We start from the raw sequence: 21,531 nt of genomic DNA on the forward strand, positions 1-21,531 counted from the left end.
GAGGCGGGAATGTCATCCACTTTGCGGGTATTTGGTCATTGTTAAGATTGGACAAGTAAAATTTGCTAAGAGGCGCACGATCAGCAGGATTCATCATCTGGGAACCATGTAATGTCTGTGCAAAATCTTGTACAAATCAATCACGAGATACTTCACAGGATGAATGAAAACTTTGACTTGCTGATGGCGCTACATGAAAATATAGAGAATCAACAACACACTTATTGGGATTCATCATCTGGGCATAATGAATATTGCATCATTTCATGGCAATCCATCCCGAAGTTGTCAAGACATGTGACTAAAACCAGTTAGTGGCACAAGTCCAAAGATCACTAAAGTCAGTAGGATTCATCCTTTGCAGAAACGTGTATAGAATATTGTATCAATCCTTTCAATTGAGATGTTCAGTCTTAATAATAAATAATAAAAAGCATGCTGAAAAATGTGTATGTATAAACCATGCTTTCATACATTCACCCCTATTCTTCTTTATCCCATTCTCTTCTGCTTTCCTTCTACTGTCTGTAACTCAAAACAAGGCCTTGGATCAGCAACACAATGCAATACTCGCTTTCTGTGTCCAATTCCTGTTTAATCAATAACCTGTCTGCCACGGTGGCGGAGGGTATACATAAACACCCAGCAGATGTATCTTCACAGGAGCCGTTTCCAAATGGGTGCCTTTTCTGTCCCTGTGGCGGTGTGTGGCCATCGTACCGGCTCTTCCCATGCATTACATCCAGTGCACGAACACAAAGGGTCTCCCATTTGGAGCTCAAGTGTGAATACAGAGCCAAACACAAATTAAAGCGTGCGTGGTTAGGCTATCTGAATGCTGGCAAATGTGCTTGCGGATGACAGGTCAAAAGATCAAGTGGATACGTAGGATGGAAGAGAATATGTGGTATTTGTATTTTCCCTGCAATTAATCAAACAAACATTTCTTTCTATAACCAATTTAAATAAGAGTTTAATTTAATTATCTACAGCTACTTTGTTTTTTTTTTAAACATTCTGTAGTTCAGAGATGTTTCATAATGAATTTCAAGTAATAATTTGTAATTTGTAATAATTTTTTTAAAGTGGATATATAACAATTTGGAAAAGGGTAACTGAAACTTTCAATGTTTCCCAAGACAGCGAGTGTGAGATATTTGGGAACCATTAATATTTGTGCAGACAAGGTTCATTACTAAGAAACATTTGGTGCTGCAAAATGAACTACAGCCAAATCTGCACAGGTTATGGATCCAGAAATCTAATTTCCTTGGACTTGCCACTGCTATAAAAAGAAACAATTACAGAAATCACTGGTGCATGAACATTGTAATTTGGACCAAATAAAATCCAATTTCCCACTTTGTGAGGAATGACACCGCTTGGAGAGAGTGCACCAGAAGACAGAAATAAATCTCAAAGTTTAAAGCCAGGTAGACACTGTTCTTCAGTTCATCAGGGTTCCAGTTTTATTGTTTCACTATTATGAGATGATAAATTAAGACAGATGAAAGGACAGAAGACATCTAGTTAAACGTACAGATTTAGAACCTTCCCAATAGCTCAAACAGGCTTTAAATACTGCTTGCCACATGCGAGAGTAAGGCTTTTAGGAGCAAGAAGACATTAGTGACACGTAAAAGTTCCAAAAGAAAATACTGTTTACAGACTTATTTGAAGATGTTACCAGCCTCTGTCACAAATGGCTCAATAAGACATAATAACTTCACTGCCAGTGTTGCTGAAACCTGCAGGCCCACAATCAACATTTTTTGCTATGAACGTATTTCTTTCCACATATTCTCAGTACAATGATGAAAATAATAAGACAAGAAGTTTCACTGATTGTCTTCGCAGTACTGATGGCAGTAAAGTGATGTGAATGCACACACGGGCTTTTATTTATTTTCAGGAGTGTAAAGCTTCCATTCACCACATGACGGAGTGGTTGGTCATCATCATCATTCACCACTGGAAGGCAGGGGGGGAGGATGCACCAAAAGTGAGACAACACACACACAAACTCATTCAGTAACTCTTTCAAGTACTCAAACACACACGCACACATACAACGCCTTCCCACGTCTCTCACTGGTTCTTGTCATGGTGAAGGGCCCGGTTAACAGCTGATGGAACAAAGAGAAAAAAACCCACTATATTTTGCAGAAAGGTAAAAAAAAAAAAAAAAAGGCTCAAAGATACAACCAATTATTGTATTTGAGGATGTATTTATACGGTGTGAAGTGTGAGGTTAGGGCTGGGCAGTTACTAAAAACCTTACTGAAACAGATATTTTAACTTTAACTTTTATATAGTCACATAGGTAAGTTCGGTAAATTCATTCCTTCATACAGGCTGCCACCTAACCCTGCAATGCACCTGAAACCTGCTGCATGGATTAATTTCATAAGTCACGGCATTGTTCCAGCTAGCTGTTTTAAGCATGTCTGAAAGACATGGAGCAAAAGAAAAAAAGAGCGAGAGACAGGAGTGCTAGCTGTCTAAGTGAAGCCAGGTTAGCTGTAAACCGCAAATGTAATGGTGAACGTTCAGTAGGAGCTAAAGTTTGATACAAATTAAAGTTACAGTTCTTCAGTAACCAAGCAGAATTACCAAAATGAATACAACTTAGCCCTGGAACAGTAAAGGTGTGTCTCTAGACCACAGTCTGAGGTAAGCAAGTCATGTCAGACGCAGCAGTGTATTTCACAGGCTTTTTGCCAAAATATATTGTCACCTAAAACAGCTGGCTTTAATAGTGTTATTTAAATCGAATGTTTTATTGTTCTGACTTGAAAGTCATGAGATATGTAAAATAAAGCATTCACTTTAGTAAGTATTTTAAAAGTATTCTAAATGAATACAAATGTTACATAAATAATATTACTCTGAAACATAATTTCAGTTTTTTTTTATTGTTCGGAATAGCTAATTAATATGAGATTCACTGAGATAAAGTTTATTAATCGTTACCTAGGTTTAAATGCGGCAGTTCATGGTTTAGATTTTTGCCCAGCCCTCTGTGAGGTAATAGAGTTTTTTCTCTCAGCACATAAAGTATATAAATGTGGCTGTACTTGCATGTATACTATAGTTGTCTCACCCTCCTTTGCAACGTTATCAGTTATGGTCTTAGCCTTGGCACTCAGATCGCTGACCACATTGTCCATGGTAGACTCGTGTTTCAAGAAAAATGGCCGGATCACGCGCTTGTACAAGATGTCAGAACCGTTCCAAGTCACCGGAGCCATGCACCAAATCAGGAACAAACACTGAGGAGAGATCAGAGGGCAGATCTTTAGACATAATGCTGCTGTGTTGTCTGGTTCTTTATCTTGTGATAAAAAAAACTGAGTTACTTTGGGTTTTAGACTGTTAGTAAACATTCTCATTTTTCATTATTGTTTTACATTTTATAGGCCGTCTTATTACGTCTTAATTCATTTACAAATTTGTGCCTTGAATAAATGTGTGCTGCTGTATTGTTGTTAGGTTACATAACAACAGGCCTAAGTTAATTTACCACAATATGAGGCCTTGTTTATTAATCCTATTTTTCCAGGATTAAGTTTATTCATTGAAACCAAGCCATTTTAATGAAGGCAAGCAATGTTGATCATGGTAATTAGGCCAGAACAATAGATAGTGAGGTGACTTTGCCATAGGGCTTTCTGATATGTGGGGTCACTTTGTCTCAGAACATAACTTTACTCGAATTACTATGACAAACTCCTCTCTCAGGTCAAAGGGACATGAAATAGTGTGAAATACGTTTTCTGAAACTAATAGGGACTGATGTGTCCCAATTCCAAGCTACATACTAATTGTGTAAATTATGTACTAGTATATACACTAATCTTTATAGTATATTATTTTAGTTAGTATACAGGAACAACATGTTTACCAACAATATACTTTATGGGTTTTACAACATACTTGCTCACTTGGACACCAATTATACTGTACTTTGGAATGCCACAGCCAATTACACTTTAACAAGAGGACAAAATGTTTTGCCAAAGTTATGATACTTATTTGTTTTCCTGATATATTTCTAGAGGTGTCTCACCACCGTTTGTTCTTATGTTTTCAAGCTGAGTAGCTCCTTCATTTCTTTGTACAATGCATTGTGGGACAAAAATGTCAATCAACAGCACACTTGAACATCTTAAAAAACTTGAAAGTGTTTAGTCTGCATATTTTTTTCCCTGTCTGAACACACTACATAATAAAAACCTGCTTATAATGTCAGTGGAGTGAGAACACAGCATACACACATCTTCCTTATATTGCTATTACAGGATGTGTCCACAAGGGTGCGCTGCTGGAAAGCTACAATGTCAAGAGGCCCAAAAGCATCAATCCTCATGTGATTCAATGCCACATGACTGTGGTTTCAGTGTAAGCTGACTTTGGTCAGTTGTTGACTTGATACAGAGGAGCTAAAGAGTGAAAAGAGTAAAGTAAAAAGTACCAAATACCACCCATACAAAAACACCCTTCAAACTAAAAGGTCAGCATACCTTGCCAGCATAGTAAAAGGGGAACCAGAAGAGGAAGATGTCAGAGAACGACTCGACGATGCTGAAGAGGCCATAAACAACCCAGTAGGTCAGCCACTGTGTGTCATCCTCTTTAATTTGGCTCTCGATGGCTTTAATACTGAATGAAGAGGAAGACTGATGAAGTGACGACTTATACAGTACATTAATATTTTAAGTCTAAACTGTGTGCGCTTTTAAGAAAGGTACGCTGGGGACTGTTTTATTTAAGCAGGAAATTTTCTCAATGTGTTTTTTTAGGCCTGCAAACACTCAATGTGATTAGGGCAAGAACAATAAAAGTTTAAAACATGTTTGTTTATAAAAAAAAATTAAATCCACAGGGTACCTTTAAGCAGAACTTAAAGCATAGGTTCACCTGCCCATATGTCGACAGAAAGACTTATTGGCCGCTGTAATGATTCCTCTTCCTTATATTGGTCATAACGTAATCCCTTACTATCACAACTCCAAGTAACGGGGGACAAAAATCACAGTCCTTGCGTTGTGCAAATAGCATTCAGAAGTTCAGCCAAAGCGATGCTTCAGTAATCACACATAGCCTAATACAGTATTTTCAGAAGTTGTGAGTCTTTTAGCATAAAAACTTTTCTGATAGTGTTTTCCTTGCTGAGCCACAGTGGAAGAACTAACAGGAGAAATCATTACAGTGACCACTATCTTTCAATGTACTGTACGTATGGGAAAGTCAGTGTTGTGTTAAGACAGACTTAAAACAATCTATTCTTTACTTCTCACTTTTACTTGAACATAACAAATAACTACTGAAAGAAGATATGAAGAAAAAAAACAAACAAACAGTCTATGTCAGTCATCCATAAAGTAACAAAATTAAAAGTAAGATCCATTCTGAGCTGTAATACTAAAAGCAAAAACTGTGTTTTTCACAGCACATTTTGACATACTGTAGAAGGAAAAGCACAAGTGTAATCAATGGCGTTGAACAATGGCTGCATTTCATTTAGATGTCACATCCATAGCTCGGGTATTGCACATACTACTGACTTATCACAGAGCCATAATTAAAGAAACATGTGCGTTCATTGCTAAGACAAATGAAACTGTCTAGTTGACACTTTGTATTAAAATGGTCATATTATGCTCATTTTCACGACTCCAGAGTGGTAGCCTAAGTTATTAATCTCTAACAAACTGATCTTTCATATGTAAGGTACTGTACACTGTCTCTACATCACAGTAACAACTTCATGTCCATTGCTCAGTGTGTTTCTCCACCAGTGTTTTTGAAGACATGCATGACTAGCCGCTAGGCGAGCATTATGATGTGTTACATAGTGACGCTGATATGTTACAGAGGTAAAGGCTGGACTACAATCAAACTGTTTTTTGACAGTTTGAGAGCAGTGTTTTGTTTTCTGTTGGAGATGGTAACTCCCTTTGGGCAGGGCTTTTTCACTTCACAAACCTATTACATGCACAAAAAAGATATAACACATTAAAGGAAAGGGAAAAAGCATAACATGACCTCTGAAATATACTTATGGAATACTATATTTTCTAAATGCTTTACTTTTTCCACAAATTGTGTCATTTTGGCATTTATTGAAATAAGCTTAACTTCATACATACGAGAAATATGATGGATAGATAAAGCCAATCAGGTTGCAGAGAAGTGAGGCTCCATATCCAAACAGAAGATACAACCCGATAAAACTCAGAACACCTGAAAAGGGAGAAAGATGAGATGAGGCAGCATGATGTGAGGGCAGAGGCAAGACAGGAAGGGGAGGAACCCCCCAAACCAATGTTCAGTCCCCTCCAAAAGTATTGGAACAGTAAGCCAAATTCTTTTGTTTTTGTTGTTCACTGAAGACATCTGGGTTTAAGATCAAAAGATGAGTATGAGACAAGAGTTCAGAATTTCACCTCTCATTTTGTGGTATTCACATCTAGATGTGTTAAACAACTCAGGACATACCACCCTTTGTTTGAACCCACCCATTTTTCAAGTAAGCAAAACTATTGGAACATGTGGCTGACAGAGTTTCTTGTTGCCCAGGTGTTGCCTTTTAGGCTGATTGTCCAAATATTAAATTGCTCTGCATGACTAGTCTAATTTTTCATCCTTGGTTCATACCTATAAAGACTGCATTTCCTGTTAAAGAGGATAAACCAACATGAAGACCAGAGAGCTGTCTATGGGAGAAAAGCAAGCCATTGTCAAGCTGAGAAAAGAAGGAAAATCGACCAGAGCCATTGGACAAACATTGGGCATAGCAAGCACAACAATTTGGAATGTCCTGAAAAAGAAAGAAACTACGGTGTACTGAGCAACAGACGTCGAGCAGGTCGGCCAAGGAAAACAACAGTAGTTGATGACAGAAATACCGTGAGAGCTGTGAAGAAAACCCCCAAAACATCAGTAAGTGACATCACCAATGACCTCCACAGTGCAGAGGTGAAGGTATCACAATCCACTGTTCGAAGAAGACTCAGAGAGCAGAAATATAGAGGCCACACCACAAGATGTAAACCCACATCAGCAGGAAGGCCAGAGTGAAATTTGCAAAGAAGTACAGAGATGAGCCACAAAAGTTCTGCAACACAATCTTATGGACTGATGAGACCAAGATTAATCTCTACCAAAGTGATGGAAAGGCCAAAGTGTGGAGAAAGAAAGGAACTGCTTATGATCCGAAGCATAAAAGCTCATTTGTGAAGCATGGTGCAGGTAATCATGGCTTGGGTGCGCATGGCTGCTTCTGGAACAGGCTCATTAATATTTATTGATGATGTAACTGATGATTGGAGCAGCAGAATGAATTCAGAAGTATACAGAAACATTTTGTCTGCCAATTTACGGAGAAATGCATTGAAACTAATCGGGAGGAAGTTTATCATGCAGCAGGACAATGAGCCAAAGCATACTGCCAACAAAACAAAGGACTTCATCAGGGGAAAAAAGTGGAAGGGTTTACACTGGCCAAGTCAATCACCTGACCTTAACCCAACAGAGCCTGGAATAGCATCACAAACAAAGAATGCAACAGTTTGTTGAGGTTGATGGGTCGCAGGCTTGAGGCAGTTATTGCAAGCAAGGGTTATGCCACCAAATATTAAATGCTATTTACTTTAAGATTATTTGTTCCATTACTTTTGCTCAGCTAAGAATGCTGTGGTTCTAATACAAACGGTGATATGTCCTAAGTTGTTTAACACATCTAGATGTGAACAACAGGAAATAAAAGCTGAAATCCTGAACTCATCTTTTGATCTTAAACCCAGATGTCTTCAGTGAACAACAAAAACAAAGGAATTTGCCTTACCGTTCCAATACTTTTGGAGGGGACTGTATATGGGTCTTAGTAGTAGTGACAGATTCAGGCCCCAATCTTGACATTTTAATGCAATATATTTGCATTAAAATATCCCCACCCCATTCTCCCTCCTACAAAACATCTCTTGACTGCAGACAGTAGTGAAAAGCAGATTGTGTATAGTGATCGAGTAGTTAGATTGTGCTGTCAGCATTAATTATTTGTATAAATTTTATAGTTGTGTGTTTACAGCATTAATAGGTTAGTTCGTGATTTTAGACAGTTGTTAGATTTTTCCAATTTTAGTAGTTGTAAAGGTTGTTGTAGTTAACAAAAGGACCATCATGAAAATGCTTCTAAGGAGTCAAGCAGACACAGTGTCTAACCAGCTATGAGCAGCTGACTCCTTAGAAGCACTTTCATGTCTTACTACCAGCTCCATATGGATCGCCGTTCTGCTAAACAGAGCAGAGGTCTGTCTGTCGGCCTCTCTGGTCGGTGTCGTCTTACCTCCCCACATCCCATACTAAGTAGCCACGCCTACAGTGGCAGTCCTGTGTGGATCTCTGCTGTATTTTTTATTTTTTTATATGCTGGGAAAAGGGCGCTAATAGAATTTGGGTGTGTAGTTGCTCTTTAACAAACATATCTAATGTCAGGTCACATTCATTTGTTGTCAACAGAGTGTCTGATAGCAGGATGTCAGGACAGCACAGAACCAGGATTAGGAGGAGCAGTAAACACAAGTCAAACACTGATAGCCACATCCAGTCAGTGGAAGAATTGACTTTTAATACACCACAAAGCTCACACAGTCATGTGAGTATATACAATATGTGAGAGATTCCACAAATGTGATTGGTTTTCCATGACTTAAAAAAAATTATTATTACCATTACAGTGTATGTGTAATGTCTGAAGGACTCCTTAGATTATTTTAAATAAAAAGGATTTCCACGCATAATGTACAGACTTTTGTTGAGCTTAAAGGTAATAGTTTCATCTAGAGCTGAAATGACTGGTCCGTTAATCAATTAAGCAAACAATAAGACATCAGCAATTATTTAGATAATAAAATAAAAACCAGCTCCTGAAATGAATTGATTTTTTTCTTTGTCACATATGATAGTTAATACAGTATAGTTAATAAATATCTTTGAGACTTGGAATGTTGGTTGGATAAAAAACAAATGTACAAAGACTTCGCATTGGGCTCTCATTTTATAGCCAAAGTGATTAATTGTGATAAATGAATCACTTTGGCTGGCTTAATTGCAGCCCTATGTTTCATCTGTATACAACATATACACAGTGGCCATTGGCATAATCTAATGAAATTCAATACAACTACACTGCCATAAAGTCCATTTTCATGATGTTATGATGTTTAGTTTTTGTTGAAAATGTCAAAGATGTTATTTCAATTACATGTTCTTGTAGTATGGTCATAGTTGGTGGTGCTGTTAGGGTTAGGGGAGCACATTATATTTAGAGGTGTTTGTAATATTCAGAGCATATAAACAACACGCATGCAGTTTGCTCTACATGGACAGCAAATATCGTTATTAATCATTATAACCATATGTGTTTGTAAAATATGTACATGCCATATGTGATTTTGCACAAATCATAGTTCTGTATACTTCTTTATGTCCCATGTACACTTTATTTCCCCGACACCACATGAATACACCATGAGTCACTGCTCAGCCCTCTTGATTCAAGCACGGAGTAGAAGCTAGTTGTCAGTTATAATCATCAAAATTAAAAGGAATGAACACTTGAAATATATCAGTCTGTGTGGAATGAATGTATACATTATACAAGTTTCACCTTTTGAATGGAATTACTGAAATAAATCAACTTTTTGATGATATTCTAATTATATGACCAGCACCAGTATTTATTTTTTGATTTGCAATAGATTGTACAGGTAATAAAGTGGCCACTGAGTGTAGCCTATAGGATGTTTTGCTTTACGGGGCTATGTTTTGAATTGCACACAAACACACAAAAAATAAAAAAAATCTGCGGGAACAATCTGCTCTGTATAATGAACTGAACTGTATACTGCTTGCTTTTAACAATGCATTCCTTCAGAGGCTGAAACAGGCTTACTGGTTAGCTTGCAGCAAGATGCTGACTTCAAAGCAAATACACTGCGGTCTGGTCAGCCAGTTTAGCCTACTAATTTCTTCCATTTGTGATTGAATTCTCCAGCTTAGTCATGTTTTTCTTCACTCAAAACCCATGTTTTCACTTAATGCTCAATTATAGTTTTCCATTATCTTCAAAACACTCCCCAGGCCAATAACAAAATATAAAAATCACAGATCTTTTGTCTCTGTGGTAACCTTGAGACAGGTTTAAGGCAATGTCAGGATGTCTAACCCTCCAGCAGCTGCCATAATCATTCAAACTCATGTAAAACCTAAATTAATAATAAAACTGAACTATCATAAATGCCATAGACATAATGAAGTCACACAGTATCCAAAACACTACAAGCTTTTGATACCAATAAAACCATTGCCTGCTCTTTACATCTCATTTGTTTGTCCCAGCTAATATACAAATAACCATGCATTTCCCTGTCTACCCATACCTCTCATATGAAGGCAGAACTGGAAGAACAGGTTGAAACTGAAGCCCCCAAAGAGACTGCTGACAAAGCAGACACTCCTAGACAGAAATGTTTTGCATAGGGAGATCATAAACTGCCTCTTTTAATCACTCAGTGATTAATAATACAAAGCTGACTGCAGAATCACTTTAACAGCAACAAACACATCCAAACTGGCATGCCATCTGACTCTACACTGTGAGTGAGCAACTCCTGAACTTCTCTAAGAAAATTAGCAATGCATCCATTTGACATGGCATGGATTCTATAGCCTTAAATGAAAACACACCCTTCTTGTGGGAAAGCTAAAGGGCACTTAGGACATTAGTTGCATAATCTTGTATTGTATGACTCAAACTATTCATTAGAGTTGGAGGAGTTGTTAGCTGAAAATCCACTTCCTCTTATCATGAAATCATCACAAAGCCTGTTGTTACAAGTGCAGTGAGTGAGTGTTGGCTTTAAAAAACAAACAACGGCCACTCACTCAGTAAGTTTGGCTGCACACACAGTGGAAATGAGACCTCCCTACTCCAGTCAGCAAATCAGTCTTCACACTTCAGAGTGTCAGAAGAGTCAGCATGAACTTGAGACGTTTCTCCGCTAAACACAAGACACAACTTTGTAACTCTGTTTGACTGACCAGCCCCAGGTCAAGGCAAAGTACAACATAGCATTCTGGTGAGCCAACAGGGAACGTAAACCATTATCATTGCACACGTTTGTAACAAACCTGCAATGTGGCCAAATTGTCTAATGAAGGGTTGTTGCCTCACTAACAAGCCAACAAGACACTTAAGAAGACAGTTGGGCAAAGACATGACAGGTCATGGTGTAATTTGGCTGGTTGTACCTTCTACTAAATACAGGCTACAGGCGTGTCAAGGGGTGATCTGCATACAGTCCTCTGTATTTGTTTTGCTAGTTTGGTGGCGTGTGTTGGGACAAAAACATGCAAGTATTTAAATAAAGATCTGACTTTACCAGACACCCACTGTATCTGGCAAACTGACATTTTCTTAGAATTTGATCATTTTTTAAATTATAAATGACACATGTGGCATTTTTTTACTCAATGACACTCTTCAGAGTGGTTGATGTGGTAGAGGTAGAGCCAGACAGATAAATCGCCTGACTTGTATGGACCCATATTAGCTTATCCCAGATACATCAGCATCAAAGATCTGTCAGCCGATAAGCAGCAATATGTGGAACAGAAATGCAATGGGGAAGTTTAGAACAGGGCTGCAACAAATGTTTGTTCTATTAAATGTCAGAAAACAGTGAAAAATGTCAATCATGCTTTGCCAGAGTCCAAGTTGATAACCTTGAATTTCTTAATTTATCCAACCAAGAGATATTCAATTTACAATCATAAAGAACAGAGTACGAAGCAAATCCTGAATGAATGGTTGCCGTTTTATTTTAAAAAAATGACTCAAACCATTAATCCATTATCAAAATTCATGCCACATAATTTTCTGTAAATTGACTAATCGATTAATCACCAAACATTTCAGCTCTAGTTTAGAAAGTGTTTCCATTACATAGTTAGCCCACCTGAGACCACTAATATGCTTACTTTTCGTAGTAGCATACATAGTCATAGTACATAATGTACCTTGGTCACAGTTCTATAATAACCAACTATAAAGGATCCTTACCTAAAATGTGTTTATTATGTTAAAAAATAAAGTAAATCTGCTGATGTTCTATTGTTGAACTTTAAAATATGAATATCAATCACACAAATCCAAACATGTTTGTGATCCCAATCTGATATCACGTGGATAAACACAGACAACACGTTTCCCACACACCATTCAAATCCACCGATATTTCTCCTCTGTAACCTTGAAATTGGCTGTTAAATGCATACCCATGCTAATGTTGTGAACACACATCTGTGTAGATCAATTTTGAGTAAAGATAGTGGGTTGAATGTAGGTCACACTGGCTAACCTGTTTCCTGTAGCTGAGTGGCATCTACTATGCTGTGACAACAGAGAAGAATCAAAAACACAACTCCTAAATGTAGCCTAAACATAGGGCAGCCTGCAGCTTAATAACCCGTCATCTGAGAATCTCCTTCCATATCTGCTCTGCACTGGGTATTTCAGGATGTGATAAAAATACTCCCGGGGACCAGCTGGTTCTGGCCCTGGGTTATTAGAAGCTGATCATTTCAACAGCAATATTTTGAAATAGGTGTGTGCAAGGAAGGATTATATACCAAGTCTAATCTTATAATGTAGCATAAAGGTCTGGGCTGGGTGAACTTTGTATTCCAGCATGAGAAGGGTAATAAAATGAGCCAGCTCACCGTGCCACAGGATATGAAACTAGCCTACACCAAGTAGGCTACTCTGTGTGCAACAGTGTGACCACAACTTGCTGCCAGTTCCAGTTTGAGTGGCAAATGTTGGTTTGTTTGCTAGAATGTAGCTAGTTCTTAGCAAAGACGTTATAAGCTCCTAAGCAAGTTCATTACTGCCTTCAGTATTTTAAAGTAGGCCTACATTGAAGCATTAAAGGATGTTTGACGAGTTCTTTATTTCTTTTCACCGAGCCGTTAACATACCCAAAACGATGTACTCTCTCTTCACTCCCGTTTTTTGCTCCAACGTCGCCAACTGATCTGTCACAAAGTTCTTCTCACGGAGCAGAGTCACGAAGCGCTCCTTAAACTGACTCATTTTCGGGCTTTCCAGAGCCTGTGTCCAACACAAACCGCACAGAAAAACAGAAACAATGTTAAACGTGCCGATGTTTAAAGTATTGGTGATAAAACAATGCGTTATTTTACTAACTTTGGCTTGATAGCTCGCCCCAAAAACTTTCCGTTGGGTGGATAGCCGCTGACTCCGCCGAGATGCGGTGGTGGTGAGGGGGAGGAGTTTGAACGTCGCCCCGCTGGCGCTGACCAATCACAGAGCTCCGGTGAGTAACGTGTACGGCAGCAGGTGATGAAACAAAGGTTTGTGCTAGAGGTGAACTGGGAAAATATATCTCCTTCATACAAGTACCTCCTTACTAATAAAGGGAAGTTTCTTTTAAAGTTATACATTGCATCCTGCCAGCCACTTTCTTCTCAAACTTAAGGGAGACATATTCTCTCATTCTATGAAACGTAAGCTATCCAGAGACATAATACACCTGTTCTTTCAATGTCCCCACTCTAGCAAATTCTGGAAAGATTTGTCTCAAAATATTAGGCTATTGGTAACACTGACTCTGAATTTTCCCTTTGTTGGAAAAATGTAGGCCTACTGTCCACAAAACAGAAAACATTGTTTCTAATCAATCTTTTGATCTTTCTAGGGAAGTACCATATTCACAAAGCCAAACTTAGTAAAAAATGTTTAAAATGTCGCACTCGCCTGATAACTGATCAATGCTTATTGTGTTTAAGGAGAGACATATTGTATAGCTATAATGTTGTAGTTTGACAAAAGCTTTCAACTGTATTTCATGGTCTTACTCTGTGGATGGAGATTGCTCAGTTGAAATTAGTCACAGTATATTATATAGTAGCCTATAGTATATAGATTTATACAAATAAAAAAATATCTAGAACATTTTACATTTAGTTAGTATTGTTTAAATATGTTGGCATAGGACAATGTTAAACAAATTCTAGGATTTATGAGAAATGTTGGTTGTAAAACATGCACCTCATGAATATCTTTTAAATGATAACAGTTGTTATTGTGACGCCCTGTGGGGTCACGTGCGTGTGACCAATTTCTATCCCTTGCAGGTGAAGAGCTGAGACTGATTGCAGTAACTCTGGGCACCTGGTCTAATTGTCCTGTAGAGTATTTGTAACTCTGGGCCTTTCCGAAACTAGACCCTTGCCACTGCAGCATAGAGTGAACTCTGGTCGGAGTCACCCTCACAGCCCAAATCGAGCTCCCTAACCCGCGTAGGGTTTAAACAGGCCTACAGCGACAACTTTTGGACGAATTACCCTCTCCCCACAGCGTAAATAGGATCCAACGTTACTGCTGCACTCACTGCTATAATACGTGTAGGGGAGACCGGTTATGGTTGTAACATGGGGAGAGTTGCAACAACACCAATTCCACCAAATAGAGATAAGATAGGAGTTAGGTGATCATTTCAGTATTTACCTACTTCCTCCCAGATCAAGCATGGTGGTTATCAAGTCTGGAAAGAGGTGTATTCAGAATATATAAGGAAAAAACTGATTTTGAGGTAAGAAAGTACATTTTTTGACCAAGACTATTTTTTGTTTAGTGTCTATACTATTGCAGATAGAATTGTTTGACTTATATTAGATTGAAATATAGTTTCTCAGGCAACTTGTGATTTTTTTTTTTCCTTTCTAATTTCAAGCCACTATGGTAATACCACTAGCTCAACATTGGCTGACAGGGGTGGGGTGGGTTGTAACACTTCTTTAAAAAGTGTTACAACCATCCTCTATACATAAAACTAGGGACTTTCTTTGATTTTAATATTTTACAGAGTGCCCTATGCAGTCTGGGCCCACCAAACCCGCACTCCAGGGTTACCAGCATTAATTTGTCAGCACTGTGACCTGTGGCCTGTACTATGAAGGGAGTTCAACCTATTCAGAGTTAACTCGGGGTTATCAGGCAAACTCAGGGTTGACAAACTCTGACTGCCTACACTGCAGTTAATCGGTACTACAACGGTGGATAAGATGTTGGTTAGTTGAGTCAGTGTTAACCCCGGGTTAATTTAATTGGAGTTGGTGCGCGTTTGCATAAAAGGGGTGTGTTCGGCCGTGCAGGCAGAGTTTTTTCTCAACGGTGCATGCTCCGTATTTCTCCAGAGGAATGCACGTTGGTTGTGTCAGGAAATTATGAATGTAAAGACAAGTTAACGGCTAAATCTAATATCGTGGCGGACGACAAAGGCAGGGCGGCTTGTTGGCATCGCATAGAGTAAATTTGTAGCCTAACTATCTTCCCAGTGTTCTTATTGTAGTTCAAATCTCTTATGTATTTTATGGGCTCTTCTTTTATGTGTAATATGATTAAGATGTAAAGGTACAACTGCACATAAGGTCAATTGTAATAGAAGAAAAGGAGCCAGCGGAGAGGGATAGGCTAATAACCCGAGACACAATTTAATTTCCAAGATTAATCTACAAGTAAAAAACTTGAATATTCTCTGACATTAAAATCACACATTTATGAGAGAAACTTCACTTTGCAAGGCTGCAACATCACACACACACACACACACACACACACACACACGTCTGCCGTGTAGTATGCATGCATTGGAAAGTTATATTAAACTTTGCAATCGGATTTAGCAGTGAGGAAATACTCGTGAGTTTAGCCCACAATCACTATCATGCACCTTAGAGAGTTTGCCTTGGATTGGGTTATTCAGAAGAAAACAGATTTTAGATTTGTGACATTAACCTCAGGGAATTTCCCATTTTTCTTCTTGAAAATTTCACACTTTAATCTAGGATTTGTTTCTAGGTTATTAACCCTCACCCTGGCTCCATATTTTTTGGACACGTAAAATAGTCAATCTAAATAAACCTATGTGAAAACACTTAGGTGAATTCAATTCTAGACTACAGATGGTTTACATCTAAGGAACTATCCCGTTAATTAATTAAGACTCCGCTCTGAAATCACCGAGGATGCAGGGCTCGCTGTCTGAACATAGCCTAATGCTGTTGTGTTCAGAACTTCATTGCAACTGCAGTGGAATAAATCAGGATGAAATCTAAACATTTTATGAAGTGGTGTGTAGCCTATATATCCTACTTCTCATCATTAACACCGAGTACAGATGTGGTGTGTAGTCCATGTGCAGGGTAACCTCGAAACCTGCTCGGAGAAGTTTAGAGATGCAGCGTAAATTGCCATGGCAACAGACCTCAAGTAACACCTATCCACCTTTCGTAGTACGGGTTAACGGGGAAGTTACACCCGACGTCACCAAGTTACTCCTGAAGTTACCTGGATAAGCCAGTTACCCCGATTCGTAGTACAGGCCACAGTACGTCTCGGGTTATGTATGTAACCCTTGTTCCCCGAGAAGGGGAATGAGACGCTGCGTCGGTGACGACACTATGGGAACGCCTCTGGGCGTGGCAGGGCTGAAATCGTGAATGAAACTACTCCAATCCTATTGGTGTTGCTAGAACGGTAGCGTGTGATGACGTAACTGGAGGCGTATACAAGCATGCATATACAAGCATGCCGGCACACCTTAGCTTTTTTCTATTCAGCAGGCACTGGTACTACATTATATTCCTTTATATTTTGAATTGTCACCTTAATTTAGTTTCCCTTCATATAAATAAAGACACTTCCTCCATAATTTGGTGCAGAAAATGTGTTCAGAATGCAGGAAATTAAGTGGTTAATGCACAAAGTTGTTGATGTTATAATTACTAGCTTCATCTTATGGTTGAGGATAGTGCAAAGAAAAGTGTATGTATGTATGTCTCTTTATCTTAGCCTAGCCTATATGAAAAATTTTACATTCACAAATACAACATTTCAATATAAATCACACATTATATTGAAGCATTATAGGCTATAGTCTGGAGAATTAAATATGTAACTATTTTTCTTTAATGCCTTTGTTGCTTGTTATGTAGCCTAATCCCCCTGTGTCAATGTTCTATTATTCTGTTGGTTAATGTAGGATAGTTTGTTTTGGCTGAAGATTTTCGTATATTCTGCAGGAGGACTGTTGCTTACTGCATACTACAACACCTTCACACAACCATTATCTTGCATAGACACTATAGAAACCACACACTACATACCTCATACATTAATTATCCATTGTCAACAGCTTATCCTGCGTACAGGGTTGAAGGGGGCTGGAGCCAATCCCAGCTGACATCGAGCGACACATGGACAAACAACCGCACCTAAGGACAATTTTTTGGATGTTTTGGGTTTGAACCCATGACCTTCTTGCTGTGAGGCGACAGTGCTAACCACTGCATCACCATGAGTTCGAAATACCTCTAAATTTGGCTTATTTTTTGTTAAATAAACATGTGTTGTTAACCGTTTACCATGGTGTGTCTCCCTTTTGTTGTGGCCTTCTGAGCCAGGTCATAACAGTATATAATCTTTAAAATTAGATCACTAGTTTACAAAAATATCTAATATGCTAGTATACCTGTAGTTAATCAAATTACATATCCTCATGGTCCATTTAGAAGCTGTTCTGGACATTTTGATCACATCACAAGATCTTCAACTGTAGATAGATAGAGAGATATATATATATATATATATATATATGTGTGTACCAATAGATTGATGGTAGGAATCGTCCGTTTGATAAAGGCTTAAAAATGTAATGTAGGCCTACTCTGCTGCAAATGACACACAAAGGCCTATGAATGCTAACAGGAACCTATAGAAGTCTTAATTTCTGAAAATAAAAGCCTGCTAACACTGAGGTTAAGTTTCATTCATGGCCTCTGTTAGAATTTTTTTCTTTATATCCCAGCTGAAGCATCTGGGTTAAGATATTGATCTACATGATCATTGAACTAAAATACAAATCCAATGTCAATATAAAGTTGTTGTGAAGCTGGAGTGCCAGCAGAGGGCAGCCGGTGCCTATTTATGAACACAAAGGCCTTACAGCAGAGAGGAACAGAAAGCCAGAAGTGTTGTGGTACTACAGAATCTCCCCACTACCTTGTGTTCTTTTGTTCCCCCCTTCCCTGTGTTTTCTGTCTGTCCTCCCTGTCTGTGTCTGTCTGGGCGTGGCTACACTCTCTGGCTTCAGCAGCGCACCTGGTTCTCATTCCACTAATCAAGCTCCTGCAGTATTTCAACCCCAGTCCTCCTCACATTCTTTGCCAGATTGTCAGTTAACCACATGTGGTATATGCGTCAAGGCCAACTATCTTCTCCTGTAAGATTCCCTGTAATTTCTGTCTCCCTGGATTAACCCGTTTTTCCCTGTGCCCAGGATCACACTACCTCCGGGAAACCTGCTGAACGCCACACCCCGCTCTGCTCCTATCTTGCCTGGGCTAACTCCCCTCCTCTGTGTTCTCCATTCTGCCCTGTTGGAGCCAACCACCCAGTCCTCCGTTGCACCTTTCAATAAAACCCCTTTGTTACCCCTTCGAACTGTTCCGAGTCTGCCTTTGAGTCCTCAAGTTTTTGCACTATGACAAGAAGTATCCATACATGCTTAATCAGTCCACAGGGAGATGTAGCCTATAATTACTTCACCTCCTCTCATTTTCAGTTTCACAAGGACAGTTGTGCCCTGTAAATATATTTTGCATGACTTCTATGCATCACTGCTCCTCAGAATTTAAGCTCTCATGTCACAGAGAGTCTGAAATGTTTTCATGCACTCTGAAAACTGCATCAGGATGATGTTGCTAATAACTCTGCTTGTGTTCTTGGGTTTCCTGAGTCAGGGTGAGAGATTTATAACAACTAACCAACAACTTAACACTATCTAACATTGTTAAATATCACTTCCATGTGCAGTCTTAAACATTTATTCTTTGTTTCCAAAGAAAGATTGTCACAAAGTAATATAATCCAGATATCCTGTACTATCAGAAAAGAAACAAAGACATTGACTAATTATAATCCATAGTTTTATTGAATGATGGTTTAATGTTCGTGCCACATTTTTGATGAATGAATAGTTTAAGTAAAACTAATACAATTCAGTTCAATTTGAAAAGTAATGAATGTAAAGAAGAATATGCAGATGAGCAGTATTATATAGCATATAATATATATATAATAATATATAATATATAAGCAACATGCACACTAAAACACTGAGTAGAAGCTGTGAAACTTGCAGAAATATCAGAATCAGAATCAGCTTTATTGCCAGGTATGTGTACACATACGAGGAATTTGACTCAGGATTATACATTGCTCATGATGTGCTTACTCATACAAAAATAACATGACACAATAATATAATAATAAAATAAAATCAGACACAAACTACAGTATAAACACTAAAATACACACTATGAACAAAACAATATAGACATATTGACAAATAGTTCAGTGATCAGAGTGCAAAGGATGCAAGAGTAAACTATTATTCTCATTATGTACATGTTGAAGGTGGATGATATACAGGTACACATACATGCCTACATGTACACATGTACACAGTGTGATGGAGAATAGTGCAAAGGATGCTGGAAAAAATAAACAAGACCTATGACCTTATGACCTGAGGTAGGTGTATTGGTATACAGTATATACAATATGACATAGTATGAACAGCACTGAAATAGAGAATGGTGAATAAATAAATAATAAGTGGTAACCAGTAAACAGGTGCTGATTAGAGACAGAGTTACTGGGTTTTTGCACAGGAATTGTTCCTGACACTGTGAGTCAGAAATCAGCTGTTCATCAGAGTGATGGCTGGTGGGAAGAAACTGCTTCTGTGTCTGTTGGTTTTAGTGTACAGTGCTCTGTAGCACCTACCAGAGAGGAGGAGCTGGAACAGGTTGTGCCCGGGGTGAGATGGATCTGCAGTGATGTTTCCTGCCCGTTTTCTGACTCTGGAAACGGAGATATATAGATGTGAACATACATGTGAACAGAGGAGATCTGTAGCTTCATCAAGATCTGTATCAAAGAAGCAGTATCATTTCCAGACAGGAAGTGTTGCTGAAGCTCTACACTGAGCAGCGGTCATGGTCCAGGGTTTGAGCGACAGGTCTCTGGTCATTCAGACTGGCCTCACAGCTCACTGAGGCTGCCTTCCTCCACTGGTCTGCAGGGAGGCTCAGGGTGCTGCTCCAGCTGTAGCGGCCGTCCCTCCCCAGGACCTCCAGGCTGTGTGACACCCCTGAGGAGTTTTAGCCCAGCCTCCAGGCTGAGGGGAAGCCCCCGCTGGCCAGACACACCAGCGTGGCACTGCCCTGCTGCAGCTCCTCTGTGTCTCACCACAAATCTATAATCAAATCTAAAAACAGTTTGAATGTTCAAAATAATTGAATATATTGAAATTGAACTACTGATGTTATTTCCTAAATATAAAAAAAAAATTGACCAAATTTTACATTCAAGCATCTCTAAGCAAACAATAACTCAACTTTATCATGAAATTGAACGATTAGAAAACAGTTGTTTTCAACCTTATGAATATTGAATAAATATTAATCTTAGCAACACGTCTTCTCAGTTTGTGAGATCAGCCTTGTTTGATAAAATCAATCAAAATAATAATCAAAACACAAACAATGAACTTGTTTAGTGTCTAATTCAACATTTGATAAAAGTATTTGCTTCTATAAAATAAAAATCTCTGATACTTACAGTCAACGATGAGTTTGGTTCCTCCACCAAAAGTCCACCACAGTGATACAAACTCATTAAGTGGCCGTACAAAAACCTCCTGCACTGTGAACAAGCATCTATAGACTGAACAAACTCTCTGCTTTTTCTAATAACACAGAAAAACATAAGTTTTTTTACTGATATGGATTCAATCTGTGGTATAATTAAATTTAGTTTGCATTACTTTTCAACACCTGGCAGAGAAACCATTACAGTCTCCTTGAAACAAAGTCATTTGTTTCACATATTTATATTAGTTGATACACAATTAAATGAACATGATACTTTTACATAATAATATTTCCAAACTTATATTAAGCTGAACTGAAATATGTTATTTATTTACAGTAAAACCTAAACATAATCACAAGCAGACAAACAGACATCATACCAACTACAGTGGACACAAACTCATCCTTAAATCATCAACTGCATTTCTAATATAAATATTTTCTTCTTTTCCATTAAGATCATAGATGGTTTAAATCCAGGCTGTTTTGCTCCTGATTTTGTGTCCCACGTTGGCTTCAGTCTGTTGAGAGCAGAGAAATCATTTCCATAGAGAGGAGGCTTTGCATCATCAGCTGATTCTCCAGTGAACTGAGAAGGTTTATATTGCTGTGAGTTCAACACTGCAGGACTCAGATCTGTCAGTCAACACAGCAGAAACCACAACCACCATGACTCTCATCGCCCTCCTCATGTGGACGCTGGCCTGCTGCTGTTTTACAGGT

The 21,531-nt window shown here is 38.5% G+C and overlaps 1 protein-coding gene and 1 long non-coding RNA gene across 3 annotated transcripts; one reads left to right on the plus strand and one right to left on the minus strand.

The window, feature by feature from the left end:
* Nucleotides 1-1,446: 1,446 nt before the first annotated feature.
* zgc:101744 (uncharacterized protein LOC541409 homolog) lies at nt 1,447-13,389 on the minus strand. 2 transcript variants are annotated; one of them, XM_038729067.1, is made up of 6 exons: nt 13,274-13,389; nt 13,045-13,177; nt 6,153-6,246; nt 4,524-4,662; nt 3,104-3,272; nt 1,447-2,126 (listed from the first exon to the last, which is right to left on the minus strand). In XM_038729067.1, the coding sequence occupies exons 2-6, from the start codon at nt 13,157-13,159 to the stop codon at nt 2,089-2,091; spliced, it is 555 nt and encodes a 184-aa protein (XP_038584995.1). In that variant the 5' UTR covers nt 13,160-13,177; nt 13,274-13,389; the 3' UTR covers nt 1,447-2,088. The 2 variants fall into 2 exon arrangements, with proteins under 2 accessions (XP_038584995.1, XP_038584996.1); XM_038729068.1 differs by having other exon boundaries at nt 3,082-3,272.
* Nucleotides 13,390-14,590: 1,201 nt separating this feature from the next.
* LOC119910451 lies at nt 14,591-18,592 on the plus strand. Its single transcript, XR_005445628.1, has 2 exons — nt 14,591-14,681; nt 18,429-18,592. It is a non-coding gene; the product is annotated as an uncharacterized LOC119910451 (long non-coding RNA).
* The last annotated feature ends 2,939 nt before the right edge of the window (nt 18,593-21,531 follow it).

The sequence above is a fragment of the Micropterus salmoides genome, unplaced genomic scaffold (assembly GCF_014851395.1).
Source record: "Micropterus salmoides isolate LMB-PRFRI ecotype aquatic unplaced genomic scaffold, ASM1485139v1 Ms_hic_scaffold_19, whole genome shotgun sequence".
NCBI classification, from domain to species: Eukaryota; Metazoa; Chordata; class Actinopteri; order Centrarchiformes; family Centrarchidae; genus Micropterus; species Micropterus salmoides.

Coding starts and splice junctions, on each gene's coding strand:
- zgc:101744 (XM_038729067.1), bottom strand. CDS start 13,159: ATGAGTCAGTTTAAGGAGCGCTTCGTGACTCTGCTCCGTGAGAAGAAC. Junction 6,247..13,044: donor GAGAGAGTACATCGTTTTGG/GTATGTTAACGG, acceptor CTCCCTTTTCAG/GTGTTCTGAGTTTTATCGGG. Junction 4,663..6,152: donor ATCTATCCATCATATTTCTC/GTATGTATGAAG, acceptor CTCTTCATTCAG/TATTAAAGCCATCGAGAGCC.